The 14,159-nt window shown below is 43.5% G+C and overlaps 1 protein-coding gene across 1 annotated transcript in view; it reads right to left on the bottom strand.

Annotated features, from left to right (window-relative positions):
- LOC139731614 (RUN and FYVE domain-containing protein 2-like) overlaps positions 1 to 14,159 on the bottom strand; it is a 57,824-nt gene that overhangs the window by 11,977 nt on the left and 31,688 nt on the right. Inside the window, exons 9-13 of the mRNA XM_071642504.1 lie at positions 9,383 to 9,499; positions 7,617 to 7,784; positions 6,164 to 6,261; positions 4,769 to 4,855; positions 1,544 to 1,768 (exon numbers count right to left, since the gene is read on the bottom strand). Of these exons, the coding sequence (XP_071498605.1) occupies positions 1,544 to 1,768; positions 4,769 to 4,855; positions 6,164 to 6,261; positions 7,617 to 7,784; positions 9,383 to 9,499 (695 nt within the window). The remainder of the gene's footprint in view (positions 1 to 1,543; positions 1,769 to 4,768; positions 4,856 to 6,163; positions 6,262 to 7,616; positions 7,785 to 9,382; positions 9,500 to 14,159) is intronic.

Raw genomic sequence — 14,159 nt, 5'->3', positions numbered from 1 at the left:
ACCAAACTTGGAATCACCCAATGTGTTTTTCTGGAGGTTAGCTCTCTCACTGTTTGTGTATAAGATCTTGTATAAAAAAGAAAGAAAGAAAGAAAGAAAGGCAAATCACGTGTCACTTATTCCCCCCAACAAACCCACTAAGTCAACCATAGAGAAGCCCAAAGATAATGGCTGTTTAGTGATGCAACCCACTTTATTTCATTTCAGCAACTTTCCAACACATATGTGTAGAAGCCCCAATGCAATGCAACGGCAACACTTGATTGGACCAAGTTTGTTACTGTCTACGCATGCGAATCAATGTGTGCTGTTTATTCAAATAATTGTGTTTTATCAAGCCCTTGACTTACAGGAGTTTTTTGTACACATGATTTTCTATATCATTTCCTTATATTTTGGACTTTGTTTTCGGGCAAGTAAAATTAATGTTTGGGCAAGTGTTTTGCAGCAAATTTGATAAAATCTGCTTGTCCGACCGGGCAAGTGGTAAAAAAAAGTTATGTAGCACCCTGAGTGCTTTGTCAAGCTATTGTGATGATGCAACCGAAGCTGGCAGGTGTATTGACCGATTCTGTGACGCGCTATGTGTATTTTTGGCATGGGCAGCGCCATTACTCGGTGTCTCAGCCGACCCCCCCCCCTTCCCACTCCCCACCCCTCTCCCTACATTAGCATGCGCGCAGAATGAAAAACTGCTTTAGCCAATGGGCGTCTCGTACTGAGTGCGCGAATGCTTGCTTAGTGCGCGAACCTTTGTTACAAGTGCGTGATAAACATGTTGCCCGGGGTGGGGGAGAGCAGGGGGGGTCGGCTGAGACACCCACTATGGCTGCGCCCAGTGCCATGAAATGTCTGCTGCCCTCAACGAACCCGAATCGGTCAATACAAGGAAAAAAAATAATTGTCTGTGACTGTTTTCGAACTGTTTTGGTGACACACATGTTCTGAATTAAAGTGAGACAACTCATATATCACTGGAAAGTGCAAGGTCTGGAGTGCGATAAGAAAAGACAAATACCAACATCTAAAAATTATTGTCTGATGACTTAAAGGGATAGTACAGTATTGGTTGAGATGAGAATTGGGCCTTTAAATTTTTGCAAGATACCGAGAAAACACTTATGATATAGTACATAGCATACCATCTTAAGAGGAATTCAAAGTTTATTTGATGAAAATCGGGTTTGGAATAACTGAAACATCCAAAAACAAAGTAAAACAAAGCGATCGTTACAAAGTGGGGGTCCCACACTTTATTAGAATCGCTCTTTTTGGATATCTCAGCCATTTCAAAACCAATTTTTATCAAATAAACGTTGAATTCCTCATAAAATTGCATGCTCTTTCATATTTCATATGAGATTTCTCATTATCTCACCTAAAAATGTTAGAAACCTGAAATTAGGTCTCAACCAGAACTGTACGATCCCTTTAACATCAAGTCCTGTGATGACACAATGGACTATGCTCAATGCAGGTGAGTTTAGACACCAAACCCTCCCCCATCCCCAAAACAAACAAATAAACAAACAATCAAACTCACTCGCTCAGTTTGGAACCCATCTCGGCCAGGGCCAGCTCCTGCTCGTGACAGGTGCGGCGCAGCTCCTCGTGCATGCCCGACAAGTTGGCCAGCTGGGTCCGCAGCTCGCTCATCTCACGGATCTCCACCTGCAGCTGACCCACCAGCTCCTTCTCCTGGGCGATCTCCTTCTGTAGCGTGGCCCGCCACTCTCCTTCCACCTTGAGGTCAGCAGCCAGGTTGGAGCTATGGTGTAAAGGGGAGAAGAGACAGAGTGAAGGATGATGATTGGGAGAGTGGGCACTGGCATTTTTTTCTTCTTTTTTTTCCCCACTGAGATACCATAGTTATCATTCTATACCATCAAGCTCAATGACATTTATTTCCAGCAAATATGAATACATATTAAAGTATAAGTAACATGCGGTCAATTTGAAAATGCTGGGGACACATCTCGTCACAAGTACAAAACTTGTGACGAGTGTAACCATATTGACCATATGTACATACGATGGAATATGATGGAATTCAAAAGATTTTAGAGAATTTCTTTTCAAAGTTCTTTTACAATATTTGTTTTCAAATTAGGCATCATGAAAATGGGGTAATGACAATTTGAAAAAAAAGAAGAAGAGATTATGTGGCCTGTCTCCATTTTTGACATTTTCAAAGGCAGCCAAGATTAAAATGAACACTAAGTCTTGTATTGCTCCTTAAAAAAAAAAAATGCTCAAGAGAATTACACATTTGCTAAAGTACTTCTCTCTGAAGTTTGTCTTATTCTGTGTGTCTGATTTTTTTTTCTTACAGGTACAAGGACTTTATGAGGAAGAGATGCTTTTGCTTGAGGCATCAATTTTTTTTTAATCATTTGTTTCATTTTGGTATAAACTTTATGATGAGCTGTGTCTATTTCGCTGCTGAAATAGCCTTGTATTGGAGTATGCTGTCTGTTTGTGAAAAGAAAGACAATTGAACACGATCTCTGCAAGTCACTTTTCATGGCTTGCCTCCAAGTTCTGTCTAGTACCCAAGCCGTGAACTCTAAAACTCCATGCAGCAATATTTCACGCACATGGCTTTGCTTCTCTCTTTTGGCATTACTCCATGGTGGAGCATGTATCCAAGGACACGCATTGCATAATTGACGATTACGACGTGCGGTCTATTCGTGGCGACAGGGGGCTCTGGACGCACGCTTCAGACATGACCCCGTTGGAAGTGTTATAAGCCGCCTGCTTCGCCACTCCCACGCAGATTTTTGCGATAGAGATGGGGTACCAACTGTCACTTACGCATTCTAGTATTTTCCTACTTCTTATGTTCTACGTGTTCTACATGACAAGGATTTCTCTACGCACACAGATTCTGTGACACAAGGTATTCCCAGCCACCAAATCAAGTGGAAAAGCTGAAAGTGACATTGAAATTTAAAGAGCAGAGAGGAAAATTATTGCTCAGTCCTCTACGGAGATGTCAATTTTCGATGAATAATGAAGACTGTGCCGTATATTCCTATTTCTTCTGCCTGTCTTGCACCAACAGTTCCACCCTGGATAATATATCATCACAGGGCATAAAATTTGTAGCTTTAAAGGGCATATCTCCACATACTCCAACTTTGAAGGGAAACAATATTATAATGACATCATTTAATACAAAGCCACTGGAGTGTAGCAAAACAGTAAATGGGGAATTTACTCCATGAAAAATCTCATTTTAGCAGCAACTCTTCAGTGAAATCTTTAGTGAGCAAAACTGAACAATTGAAATGTGTACGGAAAAGTCATGACCACTGGAATATCATACAGTAATTGACAAAAGGATTGGAAGTCCCATCGTATGAGTGAGGCATCACATGCAGCAAATCTGCATTTCATCTTTAATTGTAGTTTGTACGTGGCCTATCACTTGCATGCAGTCACTATGAAAAGCATGTGTCAGATGGATAGTACAAGAGGGTACAATGAAGAGAATAAGGCAAGGAGAAGCAAAAATAAGTACTATGAGAATGAGAGAGAGGCAACATCAACAATTATATACTATTCCTCCCTCGTGTGTTGCAATACTTTCCTCTCCCACTATTCCTCTAAACAAGGTTCTCTTTAGAACTAACACGCACACACAATAGACTGCAAACTATGATTCGCTGTCACCCAGCTTTGCAGAACACAATTATCCTATGAACAACATCTGAAGCTAAAGTTTGTTGGTCAAATGTTTCAAATCCAACAGCTTGTTACATGTGATCAACATCATGTCCTTGAACATCACTACAAATCCAACTTACAAAGGGTTTTTAGACATCTAATAGAGAGTAGAAAATATTTTCAATACTGATGATCACTTTAAAGATTAACACTCAAGTGCAATACACAGCATGCATTTACGTAAATTTTCACAACTTCACAGAGAATATGAGAGAATTGCTAACAAAGTATACAAAATATGCATAAAATAACTCATGACAAAGAAGCATACGTATACGCAAACTTATACATTTACAGTTTGCTACTAAAGCCACAACTCGATCCATGAAAAAAATCTTTGAATCCAAATATAGACACTGAACTGTTTGAATCGTTGGAAGCAAAATAAAATAAGAAATAATCGAGATTGTTCAGAAAGAAAGAGCCATGCTACAAAGAAGAAACCTATCACAGCATCTTTCAAACGAATGTTGACCTCAATGTGCCACCTGCGTCTCTCGGGCAGGGAGTGGCAAGGTGTTTAGGTGCCAGATTTAGAAGAAGACTTAAAATAGACATGAGTACTTGACTACAGCAAAAAGTATATTGACAGGGCAAACAAGAAAATCTGGGATATGTGGGGATCACCCTAACACTGGAATCAGGTATGCATACGTCTGAAACAATCTGCAATGGTCAGTAGGCATGGTCAATATCCGTATACTGAATGTATGAAAATACACATTCAGCATTCTATCAAATGCTCGGAAACATCGTGTGGAACTTTGGTGGGTATCAAGGTGGCATGATGAGATTTGATACAGACAGGTTTGGGGGCTCAGTTCACTGCATTATCATATCTACTCACTGGATATGATATCATCTGTAATTCTTGTGAAAAAAAAAATGCCAATGTCTGTACTTTTGGGGACTTTCAACCAGCATTCCTCTGCTGTGATATGACAAGAAACAACATACCTGAGAGAATAGCATTGTACACAACTCTTGCCAACATTTCAAAACAAAATCTGGATATAATTTGAAGACAAAAACATACCATTTTGCATCTCTATCTGCAATCTGCATCCCGAGTTTGCGCGCTGTTTCAGCGGCCGCCTGCTTTTGGCGCTCCGATTCTCGCAGTCTGCATGCAGGCAAACAGGGGCACACATGGGAGGGGGGACCAGAGCATGACACCAATTTGCAGATCAAACACCGAGCGAGGGACCAATTACAGCAGTGAGTAGGACACCAAGGATGGCAACAACAATAAGCGTGTGTGGGACCAAGGGAAAGAAGATGGGATAAAAATATATGAAAGTATAAAGAATGTTTGACAATATCTAGCTAGAGGTGATGATGCAATTTCACAATAACACCAAACAATCATGCAGGTAACGTGGCTTGTTTTCTTCTCTTTTCTTGTCTTTGATTGCTCTAAAACATTCACGTGTCACGATCTCTTTATGTTAAGAAAGGAACACAACATGAACAAGCACTTATGAAATAGAAGTGCACTGACAGCGACAATAACATAGCGACAGTTATTTTCTGTCAGCTATATACTAATAATTACATACTGAGATTGAATGCTGGAAGTTAGATACTACGAGTTAAATACTGACAATTACATACTATCAGTTATATACTGATTTATGTTTTTTTTCTGTACTGGATTGATAAAATGGATGCAACTGTATGTATTCTCATAAAATACTCAAAAAGTGACACAGAGAATAAGAGCTATATGCACAAAGTAAATTCATCCCTTTTCACAATTATCATTACAACAATAATTATCATTACAATGCAATTAACATACAACAAAAGCCTGCTCTCCCATACAAAAATTCTGGCACCAGCATAGCAGGCTGCTTACTACAGACCCACTTGTCCAACTAGTCTGGGGCTACTAAAACTAACTGCCAGGCAAGTGATATATGTGGACAATTGCCAAGGGGCCTTGCCCAAATGGCCACTTGGGTGAGCAGGAGAAAAAAAAAATCTTATGAAATGCACTGCATGAGAACATTGTCAGGTAATCATGAACTACTTATTTTGCAGGGATCTGGAATAGCGTAAATTTGAATCATACAATGCAGATATCTATGCATACCACTGAATAAGGGTGGGCTTTACTTGCGATTGTAATTTCACACAGAGGATTTTTACATGACAATATCATGGGATATCAATTTCTGGTAGACAGGCAATGAATAGCAAATTACAGCACGGCTAGGTGATAGTCTGACGAGACAGGAAAGGAAGGCGTGTGAGGACTATAAAGTAGTCTGGATTATAAAACCGTACATGCAATTTTTGAATTCATCTCAGCAAAGAATTTGGACTAACCTCTCTGAACCATCTGTGTGCCGAGTAAAGGGTGGAGAAAGTAGTAATTATCACCAATGCAACGGTATTGTCATAATATCGGAAGTCCAAGAGGACTCACCTTTCTTCGAGTTGTTTGATGGTCTCCACCATCTGGTTGGTCTTGTCCTCAAGTTTCCCGACCAGATCGGATTTGTGTTTCATCGTCTCCTCATTGCCCTGTCGAGACATATGCAGGATGAAAATGTTATCACGGCAGATCGCACTCGCCAACCTGTTCTTGTGGTAGATGATAGGCATCATTTGATTTATGTAGAAAAAGCACCAAATCATGGTCATTATGGGTTTGTTTCAAAAAACTGTTTTGTCATGGTTGCAAAAGTTGCATTAATTACTTGTATCACAGCAGCAACTCACAGATACTAACAACTGATTAAGTTTTTTTTTTTCCTGACTGCTGCCATAGTAACTGAAATTATTGCAGGACACAATAATCACAAACTTCTTTATGAAATGGGCCCTGGTCTCTTCCTACATGATAGGAAAAATCATTATTGAGGGCATATTATATATAAACATTATGCCCAATTCATTTGAAATACATGTTTTAAGAAATAAAAATTTCTTCTGGAACTCTTGAAAACAATATGCATCTGCTGCTTTGTTTGTTCCTAGATACAAAATATAGGTGGTTTATACTGCTAGGCCTCTCGCTAACTTTGCCCTTCTTCAGCCGACAATCTCCCCTGTGATATTACTTGTGGTGTCCCTGAACTTTGACCACAGCTCTTCAATGGCAGTGTCTGGGAGTCAAAGCAGTGGTTCAAAGGGTCCACCAATTCTCAGCAGGAAATCTTCTGCAATTGCTGGATCACTATTAAACATGCTCTCATCATAGACTTGTTATAAAATGAAATGAATGTTACTTGTATTATCACCCTCTAGTGACTTCTTTCTCTCTGAATAGCAGAAACTTCATTTATACAGTATAATTTCATTCAAATTTTCATTGATTCAGTATAGTTTCCTTGAACTTTGAATACATTATTTTGAAATACCTTGACTTGACGGTATTTTTTTATTTAAAATGGTTCAATTCTTCAGTTAGATCTAGTAGGGAAAAATGGCTGTCTGATGTATGTATATACCGTAACATTCAAACAGAATGAAAATGTCCTTTAGACATCGATATTTGACCATTAGTTACCAACTAATCACGCTATTCTGAAGGAGCATTTGATACATGCCTTGTCAAGGCTGATATCATTCAAAAAACACATTAGTGCTAAGATTACCATCTATATCATCATCATCATCACCACCATCACAATCATCACTACCACCATCATCACCATCACCACCATAGTCAACAACCATCATCATCATTATCATCATCGTAATTAACAAAATCATCATCATCACTACTATGGCAACCATCATCAACATTATTATCAGAAGCAGAGACAGAAATATTTAAACCATGAGCACCACTTTCTGAACCACTATCATCATTACCACCATCATCATAATCACCATCACCACTATCACGCTCATCTTCAGGGAGAAAGCCTCACCTGTATCTTCTTATACAGATCAATGTTGATGGCCTTGATCTCGTCCAGCTGTTTCCGTAGCGATATGATGGTATCCTGCTTCTCATGGATGTCCGTCTCCAGGAGCCTCATGGCCATCTCCATCTCCATCTTGAGGCTGATCTGGAGCTGGAGCTCCTGCTCCACATCCTGGATGAGGAGAACAAGAACCCCAAACACTCAACATCGTGTGAGAACCGAGACGGGTATGTTTGTACATGTGAAGTAGACTGCAGTTATGGAGCGCTTTCTGAAAGATACAGTATCAATCTTCCACTCTTTGACATACATGGGAGAGAGAGATATGAACACAATTATAAAGTTGATCTTGCATTACAGAAGACGACATCGCTTCCAACTTAGCTTTTTTTTTTTCAATAGAAATTGCAGCTATATTCTTGATAATTGTAGGAAAAGTCATGCTTTGGTAGCATTAAATGTACTATCACATAAAGTATAACATTTCTCAAGTATGATATATCAGCACATGTGAAAAAAAAAATGCTATAATAATGAGACTACTTCACAGTTTGCTTGTAATTGAGTCAAAAACTGCATCATCTCATCAGAGCTTCTGTAAAAATCAATTTTCATTCCCTGAAGATTATGAAATGCATTCTGTACCCCCAGTATACTGTACACGAGATAACAAATAATCATATTGATGGGTCTCCATCATTTGTAAGACAGCTTCCACAAAGCCGCATCATAGATTGACATTTTCTCCTCTCCTTCTTCTCTTTCTCCTCTCCTTCTTCTCTCCATTCACATCAATTTTAAAGGCAGGACTAAACCTATTCACATGGGAGCAATTACACCTGGTACACAAAAGGTGACCATTACTTCAATGTAGCTGAAACTGCTTCATGGAGCATTTTGTGCAGAACCACCTAACTACTTCAAACACACACACACCCACAATACCTCCCTATAAAGATCACCTGTCTATATCATGAACATCTGCCATTTCCAAGACCTGCCTTAGAACACAGCTTGATAATTAAGAGTATGGGAATCATCAAAAAGATGTACCACTTCTTGGGAATCCCCTTTTTTTGATTGGCTAATACAGTGAAGGTCAAATTAGATCAGAGCCTCTCTCGCAACACATATAATCTCATCCTGACACACTAAAACCACATCATGTACTGTGAATATGGACCACATTAAAATGAGTAAGCCATATTCAACAGCTGACATCATTATAATTAAGTTAGCTTCTTTTTTTTCTCTCTCATCTAGAAGGTACATACTTTTTTTCAGTCAGCTTTGATTTTTGCTTCTATAGAATGATTTCCACAATACATTGTATCATTGTTCTCCAGCATCGTCTGTTTGTTATTTGTCTGCCTTTTTGTTGTTTTATATCAGACAGTGGTATATATTGCAACTTGAAATCAAAAGCCTATGGCAACCCTTACAACAAATTCATTGTAGCACTCCTACTAGTATAGCAGACACACAACTAAGAAATAGCAACCCCCTAAATCTGTCCTCTTCCTACTGCTTTTCCATGCATTTGGACCTGTCTGGAAAGACCACTAATCACCGGGGACCAACGTGGTTTGTTTGTTTGTTTGTTTGTTTGTTTGTTTGTTTGTTTGTTTGTTTTTTCCCCTGCTTCTTTCAGGTGATCTTCTGCAATGTCTGTACATCACGAATGGACATTCAGATGGATATTCAGATGGACATTATGATGGACATTGAGATGGACATTGAGATGGACATTCAGATTATAATTCACTGACCAGTCTCATCTGTGTTTCTTGCTGTAGCTTCTCCTTTGCCTCTGTGTACATCTCATTCAGGCCTATCCTAGACGTGTTGTATGTCTCTCTCTCCACCGCCATGTCAGCCTTGGCAATCTGTTCAACATAAACAAAAGAATATGATTTGAAATGAATGTAGATTCTCTCATAGTACTATTCTTTTTTTTTCTTTTTGAGGCTACCATAATTGCATGTAGGTACACACACAACTGTTTTACCCATTTGTACTTGCATTCAACAGCAAAATGGACTTCATTCTTTCAAGTTCCCTGCCCTTCCCAAGCCCTGTGCTCACACACAAACACAAACATAAACACACACACACACTCATCCACACCAACACACTTGCACACATACACAGAGCAGGGGCTGATCCAGGAATTCCGTAAAGAGGGGGTGCGTTTACAAAATTAAAGGGGGGGCGCACGCACCCCTCCCCCCCATTTTTTTGTTTTTGTTTTTGTTTTTGTTTCAACACAAAATAAAGGGGGGGGGGCGTACGCCGGTTGCAGTCCTCCCTGGATCCGCCACTGCAGAGGACCAAGATCACAGCAACACAAACATCTAGAAATACACGCACACACACACAAAGACACACAAACACAGATACAAACACTGACACAAGCACTAACACGACATCTCAGAAGTCATTCATATGTAAGCCTATTAAGGGTTTATCAACAACTAAATGTAAAGAGAACATATTTTGACGATAGGGAAACAATTATTCATTTGTCTCGCGAAGAAGATCGTAGAAAGGTGTACGACGTTTCGCTCGCTACTGCTGAGCTTCGTCAGGTACAATAAGACACGTTGGTGCGTGCACGCAAGTTATAGCGTGTATGCGGACGTGGTAGTGGGCCCGCGGCCGCCGGAGCCGGGTCGGGCAGTGCGCCACACTGTGTCCGCTGTATGCTGCGTTCATGCGGACCTAGTTGGCAGCACGTTTCCTCCCCCAGCGGGGCGGGCAGTGCGCCATCCTGTGGCCGCTGATTACAGCGTCTATGCGGACCTAGTTGGCAGCACGTCGCCCCCCGGGGCGGGCCGGGTGAGTGAGTGAGTGAGTCCTCCTGCGTCCGTTGACTGCCGTCACGATTCGGTGGCTTTGGTTTGTGCATAGTGTGGTGGTGTATGCGAATGCAGCGCATCCATGACTCGGGTAACTCTATGCCGACGTCCCTGTTGAGGTTGTCCTTACTGAGTCGTATATGGATGGCTTCCTTCACTCTACGAGTGTACCAGTGTCGTGCTGTGTCCATGCACTTCACGCCTTTCCAGTCTGGTTGGTGTTGGGCCTTCCATGCATGCTCTGCTACTGCAGATGCCTCTGTTTTGCAGTTAGTGACGTCTCGGCGGTGTTCGGATAACCTTTCCCCTACCGGTCTGCCGGTTTCTCCGATGTAGCTCATCCCACAGTCTCTGCAGGGTATACGGTAGATCACTCCGTCTTTCCTGAGGGGAGGTACCGGGTCTTTGGCTCGAACCAGGTGATTTCTGATAGTGGCGTCGGCTTTGTAGACGACTCGGATATTGTGTTTCGCCAGCCGGCGTCTCAGAACGGGAGCAATTGACTCCACATAGGGGAGGACAACCGTGGACTTGTATTCCTCCTTGTCCTGTTCAGGTTGAACTCTTGCCGTTCGTGCCTTGTTGATGAAACACCTGGGATAGCCATTGGCCGACAATGCTGATCGCAAATGACGTTTCTCGCTTGCTGTGCCAGAGGGCTTGGTTATGATCTTGTTTGCTCGATCGTAGAGGCATCTGATCACTCCTCGTTTGGCGGAGGTAGGGTGGTGTGAGTTGAAGGCCAGATATTGGTCTGTGTGTGTGGGCTTTCTGTATATGGTTGTGCTCAGTTTCCCCCCTGTGTCCCTGTGGACTAGGGTGTCCAGGAAGGCGATGCTTCCTTGTGTTTCTTGCTCTGAGGTGAACTTGATAGTAGGTTCTCTCGTGTTCATGAATTCGAGTAGCTTGTCAGCGTGCCTCCTGTCGGCAACGATGAAGGTATCATCGACGTACCGCTTCCAAATCCTGGGTGCGGTTCCGGGGGGACACTCTTCCAGGGCTTGTTCTTCGAAGGCCTCCATATACATGTTGGCAACTACAGCAGACACAGGGCTGCCCATGGCGGCGCCCTCTAACTGTTCGTAGTATGTGTCGTTGTAGAGAAAGTAGGTGGATCTCAGAACAAAGCTGAGGAGGTCCGTGACCTCATCCGGACTGAGGGTGGTTCTGGTTGACAAATCTTTGTCCGCCAAGAGCCGTGAGTGTGCAACACTGCAGGCACCATCAATCGGGACGTTTGTGAACAGTGACGTCACGTCAAAGGAAAGCATCAACTCGTTGGAGCTTATAGTCTGAGTGCTGACGAATTCGGCGAAGTCGGTGGAATTGCGAACGGAGTGGCAAGTTCGTCCCGTGAGCGGGGAAAGAATTTGAGCTAGAAACTTCGACAGATCATAAGCAAACGATCCTATGCACGACACAATAGGGCGCAGTGGGACAGACTGCTTGTGGATCTTGGGGAGGCCGTAGATTCTTGGTGGTTGTTTGCGTTTGGGACGCAACCTGTGATAGGTGTTGTCGTCTAGGCTCCCTTTCTTACGTAGCCCCATCAATGTGGCTGTAAGTTTACGGGAGAGGGAGTCGGTGGGGTCCCTCTTGATCTCCCGGTAAGAATCCGTGGAGAGGAGGTCCGTCATTTTCCCTTTGTAGTCGCTGGTGTTCAGTATCACAGCGGCTCGGCCTTTGTCGGCAGGCAGCACTATGATATCTCGGTCTTTCTTGAGTGTTTCCAGGGCTCTGTGCATCTCCCCGGTGATGTTGGGTTTTGGAGGTTTGGCTTGTTGTAGGACGGTGCTGATGTCCTTTCTGATAGACTCTTTGGATTCTGCATCCAAGGTCCGAATGGTGGATTCCACTCTGGAAACAATTTCCACTGCGGGTATCCGCTTGGGGGCAATCGCAAAGCTCATGCCTTTCTTTAGAAGAGAATTCTCAGTCGGTGACAGAGTACAAGAAGATAAGTTGACCACCCATTTCTCAGTATCAACTCCCCGTTCATGTCTAGTTTGAGTGCTAGGGACCAATAGGTCGAGAAACTTGGCCTGCTGCCTTTCCTTTGACTTCTGAAACACGTCGCGGAATATGGCATCATGCAGTCGTAGTATCTCATTGCTGTCGGCGGCGGAAAGCAAGACGTGTATATCGGAAGCGGTGATACTTACCTCTTTCTCAGTAAGATCCCTTGTGAGGCGCGTGAGGAGGATCCTTTCCCGTAGAAAGCGGATAGACGCTGTCTCGGCTGCCCTCCTGGCTCCTTGAGTACGAACAGGTGACTTGATCCGTAGGTCCTTGGGAATCACTGATGACTTGATGCAGCGCGTGAGGAAGGTGAGATGGTTGCTGAAACGTGCCAATCTGCGCAGGCACCGTTCGTGTCTTCTAACCAGTTGCAGGGCATTATGCCCGTACGTTGAAGCAATTCTTGTGAAGATGTTGACCATCGCGGTGAATACTATGACGATAGGGAAACAATTATTCATTTGTCTCGCGAAGAAGATCGTAGAAAGGTGTACGACGTTTCGCTCGCTACTGCTGAGCTTCGTCAGGTACAATAAGACACGTTGGTGCGTGCACGCAAGTTATAGCGTGTATGCGGACGTGGTAGTGGGCCCGCGGCCGCCGGAGCCGGGTCGGGCAGTGCGCCACACTGTGTCCGCTGTATGCTGCGTTCATGCGGACCTAGTTGGCAGCACGTTTCCTCCCCCAGCGGGGCGGGCAGTGCGCCATCCTGTGGCCGCTGATTACAGCGTCTATGCGGACCTAGTTGGCAGCACGTCGCCCCCCGGGGCGGGCCGGGTGAGTGAGTGAGTGAGTCCTCCTGCGTCCGTTGACTGCCGTCACGATTCGGTGGCTTTGGTTTGTGCATAGTGTGGTGGTGTATGCGAATGCAGCGCATCCATGACTCGGGTAACTCTATGCCGACGTCCCTGTTGAGGTTGTCCTTACTGAGTCGTATATGGATGGCTTCCTTCACTCTACGAGTGTACCAGTGTCGTGCTGTGTCCATGCACTTCACGCCTTTCCAGTCTGGTTGGTGTTGGGCCTTCCATGCATGCTCTGCTACTGCAGATGCCTCTGTTTTGCAGTTAGTGACGTCTCGGCGGTGTTCGGATAACCTTTCCCCTACCGGTCTGCCGGTTTCTCCGATGTAGCTCATCCCACAGTCTCTGCAGGGTATACGGTAGATCACTCCGTCTTTCCTGAGGGGAGGTACCGGGTCTTTGGCTCGAACCAGGTGATTTCTGATAGTGGCGTCGGCTTTGTAGACGACTCGGATATTGTGTTTCGCCAGCCGGCGTCTCAGAACGGGAGCAATTGACTCCACATAGGGGAGGACAACCGTGGACTTGTATTCCTCCTTGTCCTGTTCAGGTTGAACTCTTGCCGTTCGTGCCTTGTTGATGAAACACCTGGGATAGCCATTGGCCGACAATGCTGATCGCAAATGACGTTTCTCGCTTGCTGTGCCAGAGGGCTTGGTTATGATCTTGTTAGCTCGATCGTAGAGGCATCTGATCACTCCTCGTTTGGCGGAGGTAGGGTGGTGTGAGTTGAAGGCCAGATATTGGTCTGTGTGTGTGGGCTTTCTGTATATGGTTGTGCTCAGTTTCCCCCCTGTGTCCCTGTGGACTAGGGTGTCCAGGAAGGCGATGCTTCCTTGTGTTTCTTGCTCTGAGGTGAACTTGAT

Source organism: Diadema antillarum, unplaced genomic scaffold, assembly GCF_040938485.1.
Source record: "Diadema antillarum isolate AM-2024a unplaced genomic scaffold, OU_Dant_1.0 seq00000382_RagTag, whole genome shotgun sequence".
Taxonomy (NCBI): domain Eukaryota; kingdom Metazoa; phylum Echinodermata; class Echinoidea; order Diadematoida; family Diadematidae; genus Diadema; species Diadema antillarum.
Note: the sequence above shows the minus strand (reverse complement) of the source record. Positions and strands in the feature narration are given on the sequence as shown.